This window comes from Canis lupus, chromosome 9 (genome assembly GCF_003254725.2).
Source record: "Canis lupus dingo isolate Sandy chromosome 9, ASM325472v2, whole genome shotgun sequence".
Taxonomy (NCBI): Eukaryota; Metazoa; Chordata; class Mammalia; order Carnivora; family Canidae; genus Canis; species Canis lupus.
In genome coordinates, this window is record NC_064251.1 from 27,752,219 (window position 1) to 27,761,937 (window position 9,719).

General features: G+C 52.9%; 1 protein-coding gene across 2 annotated transcripts in view; it reads left to right on the forward strand.

Annotated features, from left to right (window-relative positions):
- ABCC3 (ATP binding cassette subfamily C member 3) overlaps window positions 1-8,808 on the forward strand; it is a 44,293-nt gene extending 35,485 nt beyond the window's left edge. For both annotated transcript variants that reach the window (XM_025440034.3, XM_049114071.1), the window contains 5 exons: window positions 1,672-1,818; window positions 1,981-2,139; window positions 2,729-2,895; window positions 5,569-5,763; window positions 8,289-8,808. In XM_025440034.3, coding sequence (XP_025295819.3) covers window positions 1,672-1,818; window positions 1,981-2,139; window positions 2,729-2,895; window positions 5,569-5,763; window positions 8,289-8,397 — 777 coding nt within the window. In that variant the 3' untranslated portion in view covers window positions 8,398-8,808. The remainder of the gene's footprint in view (window positions 1-1,671; window positions 1,819-1,980; window positions 2,140-2,728; window positions 2,896-5,568; window positions 5,764-8,288) is intronic.
- Window positions 8,809-9,719: the final 911 nt, after the last annotated feature.

A 9,719-nucleotide genomic window follows, 5' to 3' on the forward strand; every position in this document is an offset into this window, starting at 1 on the left:
AACATTCAGATAAAATGATTCCTGCCTTCTTCTTGGAAGGGCCTCCCTCCTGACTTCTGTGACCCAGGATCAGTCTCCATTGAGCCCCTAGCCTGCCTGTTCCTCCCAGTCTGGCCTCTCCTGCCCCCATGCCACTCCTCAGCTTCCCCCTGCTTTTCCAGGACATCTCCTATCACCTCCCTCACCCCCCACTGTCTGGGATCTTCAAACTCACCCTCTTTGTGTCTAGAGTTTCCATTTCCCTTTGTCCATACACATGATCCTGTCTCCAGAGCCTGAGAAGTTCTGCCCCCAACCCCACTGTCCATTCTTTTGACACCTGCTCGAGAGAATGGTCTATATGGATTGCTTTGCTTTTTGACCTGTGACAGTCTGGCTTCTCCTGTCTCAAAGCAGGGCTGGCCTCATGCCACCTGCACAGTCACATAGGTCCCCACACTTAGAAAGGTTTAATATTCTGCTGTCACCACTTGGACATTCTTAATTATTGAACAAGAGACCCCACATTTTCATTTTACACCGGGCCTCCCAAAGCCTCCCAAGGTGTAGCTGTTCCTGTCTCAAAGCCACCATCATCTTAGGCCCAATTTATTTTAAGAACCTCCTCACTAGCTTCCTTGGTTTTCATCATCCCCTCCCCCTTCTCCTCATAGCTGCCGGGGGGATCCTTTAAGAACACATCAAGTCATGTCATTGCTCTGTGCACAGCCCTCTGATGGCTCTGCACCTTAGAATAAAAATACCTTTTAAAAAAAATCTTATGGGCAGCCCTGGTGGCTCCGTGGTTTAGCACCACCTTCGACTCAGGGCGTGGTCCTGGAGACCCAGGATCGAGTCCCATGTCAGGCTCCCTGCATGGAGTCTGCTTCTCCCTCTGCCTGTGTCTCTGCCTCTGTCTCTGTGTGTCCCTCATTAATAAATAATAATAATAATAATAATAATAATAATAATAATAATAATAAAAAACCTAGTCCTTAAAATGGCCTGCAGAAACCTTCATGATGGGGCCACCCACTGTCTGTCTCCTACCAGTCAGCTTTGTCCTGGGGCTCCAGAACACACCTGGGCTGGCACTTGTACTTTCTGTTCCCCCTGCGTGGCATGCCTTTCCCCCAAATATTTACTTGGCTTGTTGCCTCACCACCTTTGGGTCTTTATTTAAATATCACCTCCTCCAGGAAGCCTTCTTTGGTCACCCTGTACTTCTACAACACTAAGCATTTCTCAGCACTCATCACTTGCTTATATGATGTAGATTTACTTATTGGTTGATGGTATGTACCACCATCACCTCTGCCCACATTCAGTGTAAGCCTCACGGGGGCAAATACTTTGTTGTTCACAGATATGATCTCAGTACCTGTCACAGTAGCCACTCGGTGGATGGCGAAAGAGGGAGCTAGGGCGGGCAGGGAGGGGCAGGGAGGAGCTCCGAGGAGAGAGTGGGAGAGGCCAGGATAGGTAAGGTTTCGGAGCTCCGTAGGGAATAAAGCCAGAGAGAGAAAGGATTCTTTGAGCCATAAGGGTGGGCCACAGGGACTCTCCTCCAGGGCCCCTGATGGGTGAGGATGGAGGGGGCCTCAGGAGAGAGGCAGACGGGAAATGGGGAGGGGGCCAGGCTGGGGAAGAGGTGCCACCCTGATGCAGACCCATCCATCCCCTCCGGGCCAGGCCCCCTGGGTGGTGGAGGGCAGCCGCCCTCCGGCCGGCTGGCCCCTGCAGGGCGAGGTGGAGTTCCGCAACTACTCCGTGCGCTACCGGCCTGGCCTGGAGCTCGTGCTGAAGAAGCTGAGTCTGCACGTGCACGGGGGTGAGAAGGTGCGTGAGACGTGGGTTTGTGGGTGGGAGTGGACGTAGGCTATGGACGAGCAGGTGCGGCAGCCCAGACGTCTGGGAGCCTTAGAGATCCATCCTCCCCCCACCCCCCTCAGTGACTCCTCCCAACCCCCGCCCCCCCATGGCCCCCCTCACTCCCTCCAGGTGGGGATCGTGGGCCGCACGGGGGCCGGCAAATCGTCCATGACCCTCTGCCTGTTCCGTATCCTGGAGGCGGCCGAGGGTGAAATCCGCATCGACGGCCTCAATGTGGCAGACATCGGCCTCCACGACCTGCGTTCTCAGCTGACCATCATTCCCCAGGTAGGAGCCTGACATGGACCTGCCCCCAGCCCTGGGGGGCAGGCCCGGCTCTGCTCTGTTGCTGGGGGTCCAGGCCTGGGACTTGTGACCGGAAGAGTCCCACAACAGGTGCAGAGCCACAGAGCAGCCACCTGTCACGGATCCAAAAGGGTCAGACGTGTCCTGGCCCAATCGACCTCTGCCCTCCAACCACCTGGGCCACCGGTTGAGACCCAGATCACAGGATCCTTCTAGCACCCCACCCTCTGGGACGCTCTGTCCTGGTCTCCTTGCTCCACAGTTCGGAATTGCATATCACTTTTTCTGGTTCCTCTGGGTTTTTTTTTTTTTTTTTTTTTTTTGCTGACTGGACACTCTGGAGTCAGATTAGCGGCTCCGCTTTCTGCTTTGACGGAGGACTTTGTGATTGGCAAAGCTGAGGTTTATCACCTTCCCACAGGCATTTATCTGGCTGCTGCCTCCCTCCTGGAGGGCTGGGGACAGAATGGGAGTGCTGCCACCTAATCCCTTGCTTTTTCCCTGGCCCTGGGGCCCATGGCTCCTCATGGGGCCTGAGCTGCCCTCTGCTGAGGCCTTGTCATGTCCCCAGGACCCCATCCTGTTCTCTGCGTCCCTGCGTATGAACCTGGACCCCTTTGGGTATTACTCAGAGGAAGATCTATGGCGAGCCCTGGAGCTATCCCACCTGCACACCTTTGTGAGCTCACAGCCGGCGGGCCTGGACTTCCAGTGCTCAGAGGGAGGGGAGAACCTCAGGTAAGGGAGCTGGGATTGGGGGGTGTCAGGAACAGCACCCTGAGGAGCTAGAGGATCTAGCATCAAATGACACAGAGTCATTTGAGGCCAGCCCCCTCCGGCCCTCCCTACTCCCATCTCAGCTTGGGTGTGCTTAGGCGGGGTCTTTTCGTATTGAACATATTCTGTGCCAGGCATGGTGCACTATCTCAGTGACTCCTCACACAAGCCCTAGATTTGGTGATCGTCCCATTTTGCAAATGAGGAAACTGAGGCAGAATCAAAGTCACCTAGCTGGGAGAAGGTATGCCTGGGATTAGAATCAGGTCTGGGAGATTCCAAAGCCCTATTCGGTCCTGTCCTGTGAGGTTGTCAGTGCTATGCTTGGCCTGGGGTGGGGGGAGTCTGTATTCAAGCTGTGGATCAGGTAAGAGGCAATCTCTCATGCGTTGGGGAGATCACAGATATTTCCCAAGATGGCTCTGCAATCTCATCTGTAGCTTAGGAGTGAGCAAAGTGAGCTCTCCAAGCCCTTCTTCACTTTCTTATAGCCCCAGTGTTATATCCCCAGCTTCTGGGCTGTGCAACAGGGAGGGCCAGAAGTTACATCTTACTAAGTCTAAAGGCTTGAGATTCCCCTGGCTGTGTTAGCTGTGTGACTTGGGGCAAGTTGCTTAACCTCTCTGTTCTGCCTCTCCCTTCACTTTAAAAGGGGGACAGCAACAGCCCCATACCTCTTTGCACCATGCTGCCCATATATATGTAATTAAATATTTTATTTAATTACACGTATGTCATTAAATTTTTTTTCCAGTAGCCATATTAAAAAAAGAAAAAGAGGGCAGCCCGGGTGGCTCAGTGGTTTAGCACCACCTTCAGTCCGGGGTGTGATCCTGGAGATCCGGGATCGAGTCCCGTGTCGGGCTCCCTGCATGAAGCCTGCTTCTCCCTCTGCCTGTGTCTCTGCCTCTCTCTCTCACTCTCTGTGTCTCTCATGAATAAATAAATAAAATCTTAAAAAAAAAGCAGGTGAAATAAATTTGAATAGTGTACCTATTTTATTTATCCCAATATATCTAAAATATTATCATCTCTACAAGTAATTGATATAAAATTATTAGGGATATTTTGCTTTTTTTTCACACTAAGTTTGAACTCTCGTGTGTATTTTCACATTTACCGTACATCCTTATTTAGACTAGCCGCATTTCAAGTGTTCAGTAGCCACATGTGGCCAGTGGCTATCGTTTGGACAGAGCAGTCTTTAGGTCATAATGATGAAATAGAAAGCACTTAGCCTGGATACACTCCTGTTATATTTAGCTATTCTTATTTGTATTATTCTGCTCAGTCCACACCCATGGACTCTCTCCAGACCTCAGAAGCAAAAACAAAAACCTTTACATTTGCTCAGCACTTAATAGTGTTCAAAGCACTTTGGCATCCACTATCCTGTTTAATCTTTGCTGCAGTCCTGTGGGCCAGAAATGAGGCTCTGAAGTATAAAATTATTGCCCAAAGCTGCTCAACTAGCAAGGGGAGGGGCAGGGGTTCAGAGAGTGGGGGCTTTTGCCTCCAACCCTTCCTCACTGCATCACAGCCTGGTGGGTGGACGCCCCTGCGCCTACTCTGGCCCCAAGGCAGTCCTGAGAGACTGAGTATGCCCATCAACTGGATTTCACTTACAGAGCCATGTTGGGGTGGTTCCTGACCCTGTACCCCGTAGCTGATTTTGCTCCATCTTCCTATCCCTGTTTGTTATCAGCACCTCTCCTAGAGCATTCCCTCCATTCCCACATCTGCCAGGGTCTGAAATGGGGCAGCTCTCCTCCTCCCTCACAAAGCTCGTAGCCACTTTAATAAGCATAACCTGCATCCTGTGCCAGTCCTACCATAAATCAGCCTCGAGTTCTAGCTGGAGGCTCACTTCGCTGCCAAAACCTTCATTAGCTGCGGGAATGGGCCAGGGAGAGAGCCTGGCCTTCACTTGGGCTATGGTGACTCACCCCTTTGGGAAAGGCTGAGGTATTTGTCCTTGGGTGTGGGGGTACAGCTCTGTGGTTGGGAACACAGCCTTGCTTGGTTCACTAGCTCTGGCTTCCAAGGCAAGGGGTTGACGGTATGCACCCCACCTCCCCTCCACTTCCCCACTGACCAGACTTGGAATCCCCATGTCCTCCCTGCCCTGGCCCTTCCTGTTCCCACCGCAGAGCCCTGTCCTGCATTCCCCCATGGGGCTGGGAAATGACTGTCCGAAGTAGTGATATTAAGCATATTAAACTCAGCAAGACAGCCTAATGAGTGCAAATATCCAGCAAGTGCCATTTAGGTGTGTTCTTTCTAGAGTGTACATGACTGATAGGGTAAAGCAGAGAAGCATCACAGAACTAGTTGAGGAGTGAGGACAGGGAAAATGGAGAAAGAGGAGGCCTGGGGTGCCAGAGACAGACTGGATTTCACAGTGCTGTTGAGCACTGGCTCCACCCCAGACCCTCATCATCCGGTGGGGTCCAGACATCGATGACTCCATGTTCTGGGAGGACTGCGTTGAGGCAGAAATGGCAAGAGTTAGAGAGCCAGTCTGGGGCCATTGGGAAGGCATGGAGACAAAAGCAGTCCAGGGAGCGAGGCCTGGGGTGGGGGTGGGGGCAGGTGGGGGTACCCAGCTCAAGATGCCTGCCTTCCCCCTTCCAGCGTGGGCCAGCGCCAGCTCGTATGCCTGGCCCGAGCCCTGCTCCGCAAGAGCCGAATCCTGGTTTTAGACGAGGCCACGGCAGCCATCGACCTGGAGACTGACGACTTCATCCAGGCCACCATCCGCACCCAGTTCGAGAGCTGCACGGTGCTGACCATCGCACACCGGCTCAACACCATCATGGACTACACCAGGTGGGGCACCAGACCCTGCCAGCGGGGGGCCTGGTGGGGCTATCTAGGCCACCAGGAAGGGGCAGGCAGGTTAAGGTGATCCGGACACAGGAGAGCTCGTGGGATTGTCTAGGGCATGGGGGGCAGAGCAGGACTTCCCAAGTTATGGCTAACGGGTAGGAGAGAGTGGAGTCATTTGCACACGGGGGGCACAGTGACATTTTCTGAGACACAAGGTGACACTTGCAGGTCACCAGCATGTAGGGAAGGGGCACGCCGGGGCTCCCTAGGCATTGTGAATTGTGCCCCAGCCACCTCCCTCCAGCTTTCTGTGAATGCTGTGACATGGAACTGGGTCCTTTGTGACAAAACACTCGCTTCCTGAGCACTGATGCTTAGAGCACCCACACAGCCATCCCTTCGTTTGTACCTCGCTCTCAGTCTGGCCTGGGTGTATAGATGAAGAAGCCACTGAAAGAAGTGTGTGATGCTCAGGTCCCTGCCTTGGTGGGCTGGACCCTGATCGCACCGTGTGGAGCAGTGCTCTGAGGTGAGAGAGCAGAGGGCTGAGTCCCAGGCCCCGCAGCCACTGGCTGCCATGTGACCTCGGCCAATGTGCCGAACCTCTCTTGGGGTGGTTGTAAAGAGTCAATGAATTGAAGTGTTTCAAGTGCAGGTGATCCTGGGAAGTGTTTGTTTGCTCCCCAGCCCCTTTCTGTAATGCTCTCTGGCACCAGTTCTTCATCTAAGGATTAGGGAAGGGGCCTTGCCCTTGAGATCTTATGCCTTCCCTAGGGAGGCAGCCACTCAGCCCAAAGGAAAATCTGGGACCGATTCCCTCATTGTGTCCAATGTTAAGGTGTGGTGCCAGAGGACAGGTGAGGGCCTGGGTGGCTCCGAAGCCTCAAGGAAGTGACCTGGTGCTGGCCTGGCAGACTGGCCCCTTCAGGGACATGGGAGCTCAAAGGAGTGATGAGGAGGAAGTTGCAGCCAATCTGTTGAAGGAGTGTGGCAGGAGCACATCTCATCAGGCCATCATTCACAAAATAAACACCTACAGGCCTGGGGACATGGGGAGGATGCCGTGGACAGGGCAATGGGGGAGACCTTGCCCCTGTCTTAGAAGTGTCCCCATGCAGCCCCCACGGACTTGGGAACCACGCTGAGAATGCCCGATGCTGCCATCTGTCTGTTCCAGCCCTACCCCAGCACCCCACTAGACAAGAGAGGGTGGACAGGAGGTGCTAGGCCCTGCGTCCAGAAAAGGGACAAGGATGGGCTGAGAGGATCATTTCCCATGCTAACTGAATGTGATTTTTGCCAGCAGCCCCGAGGGTAGAAGGCTCAAACCAACCTTGGGGGTTAGGAGTTCGTTCATTCTAGTGGGACCAGTGGAAATTAATCAGATCATCATGCTATTGGACATATTAGTAGAGCCTGCAGGAAGGAAGCAGGGGTCCATGTGTGTAGACCAGAGGAAGCCAGTCCACACTGGGCAGCGGGACACTATCTCTCCTAAGAAAAGGAAGTACCAGCCAGGCCCTAAAGGACGAATAAGAGCTGGGGAGTGGGTGAGGAAATGGGATACAGATGCAAATTTCAGGCAAAGGATGCAACACATGCAAAGGCCCTGAGGTAGGAGGGCACATGAGACTGGAGTGCAAAGGATGAAGGGGGCAGTAGAACCAAAATGAGGAGAGAGAGAGGGACAGGCCCTACTATGCTGCACTTTGAGGACTGTGGTAAAGCAGCCAGTCCTTACCCTAAGAACAGTGAGAAGCCACTGAAGGGAGGAGAGGCCATCTTCTGGGCTCCAGTTCGGGCAGTGGCCAGGCAGAGATGTGCAGAGAGACACACCTCCCCAGGACACGTTCCCAGGAGCCCTGGAGGTAAGGAAACAGAGTACGGCCACCTCCTCCCATCAAAGGGGCATCTCCCCTGGCACAGGAGAGCCCTTTCTGCTCCTGCCTTACCCTGGGAGCCAGGCTGGTGACTCTGCCCCAGGGGCACTCTGTGCTTAATTGGCAGGGGATTCGAATCCCAGGCCCAGGCCTGACTGTGTGTGCGTGTGTAGATCCATCCATCAGCAGCAACCAGATTTGCAGCCAAAGTCCCAGATTCCAGTGTCAGGCCTCCCAGCAGCCTGCTTTCCTGCCGTGTGCCTTTGTGAGTTGGCACAAAGCAGATGGAAGCGCACAGGGCCCAGCGCACAGGCCCGTGGCTCCCTGGGCACAGTCCTGTGACCCCGGTGAGGGAAGGGCTCATTAGGAAAGGTTTTCAGAGCTCCGACTAGCAGAGATGAATAGGAACCTTGTGTTTGATCCCAGAAACCGCCTCATCTGCCAGGAGAGCAAACGGAACGGCTAAAATAACCAGCCTTGCAAGCGTGCACATGTGGCAGAGCGGCTGTATTGGGTGGATCGCCTGAAGTAGGAGGGTTGGCATGTCACCGCTGGGTCTGAGCAGTCAGTACCCAGAAGGGAGGGGTGGACTAGAAGGCCAGGTCTAGGTTGATGGAAATCTGACCACTTCTTTTCTTTGGCTAGGGTCCTTGTCCTGGACCAAGGGATGATAGCTGAATTTGATTCTCCAGCCAACCTCATTGCAGCCAGAGGCATCTTCTACGGGATGGCCAGAGACGCTGGACTTGCCTAAAATACATTCCTGGGACTTCCTCCTAGCCACCCATCCTCAGGAAAGAGGACGACACCAACCACATCTGCAGGATGGACCTGATGACAGATGCCGGGACATTTGTTGGATTTTTGCCTTCAGGCACAGCTAGTTTAAGGCAGAGCCCAGACTGCTGCCTGGGTCTCCTGATTCCCAAGTTAGTGTTATTTCCACACTGTGCTGTTTTCAATCATTTCATGGAGTGACCTTTCTACTCTGTATGATTTTTCATATTTTCTACTCTGAAGTCGTTGGGGTTTTGTTTTTTTTTTTAAATAAAGCTTTTTCCTCCTGGAACAGCAGACTGCCAGGTCAGGCCGTCCTCAGGAACAGAGTCCTGTACTCTGGGGTGCTGGCCTGAATCCATTAAAAACGGGGCACTGATGAAATCAAGCTATGTGGTCAACAATACATATAGCCCGACGTAGCCTCTCTCTGCCTGTTCACAAGGTTTGGGGTTAGGACCTTTGGGGGAGGCAGGGAGAGAGGTGGAAGTGGACTTTATACACATCCACATGGCTGGAATTATCTGAAAACTTCAGACTCGAGAGCTTTTGGCTAGAAAAATTGTCTTCACAGCCAAAATTCACTGGGTAATTGCCAGTACTTCCTGCTCTGCTGTGCAGATACTGTAAAAAGGCGAGAAATAAAGCCCTTGAAATCTGATTCGAGGCCTCCTGGGAAGGCTGCTATGAGCACCTTCACAGTTTATGCCGTCCCTCAGACCTCCACGCCTGCTTCTCCAGTGGCTGAGATGAGCAGGGTGCTTCCTTTCCTTGCTTCTTTAGAAGTCTATTCCAGACAGGTCCCCACCACCAGTGAGGCCTCCGAGCCATTCATCTTTCTCAGTCTGGCCAAAGCTCGATGTGGGAACAAAGAGGGGCCCAGGGGCCACCCCCCACCCTGAAAGTCCAGGCTGGTAAACACATCTTGAGGGGGTTCATTAAATTTCTTGTTGAGCAAGCCAAAATAATGCTCATTTTCTGCAGGTCAGAGTCCATCTGGCACAAGGCCTTATATTTGGGATGGATCTCTCCTCTTTGTTACCTTAGAAGTTTTCTGATCTCTGACTCTCTCACTTCCTTGACCTTTCTGCTCGATGTGATGTGACTAGTGGGAGAGGATGGTTTGTCTTTCTTCCCTAAATGGTTTGTGGTAGGTGCAGAGATGGCTCCTTTGATCTGGTTTTCCTCTACGTATTGGGTCAGCCTGTGCTGCGGGACCATTTGTTAAAGGTTAATCACATTTTTTTTTTGGCAGCCTGTTTCTGCCCAGGATGTTTATGAGTGTATGGAAGAAGACTT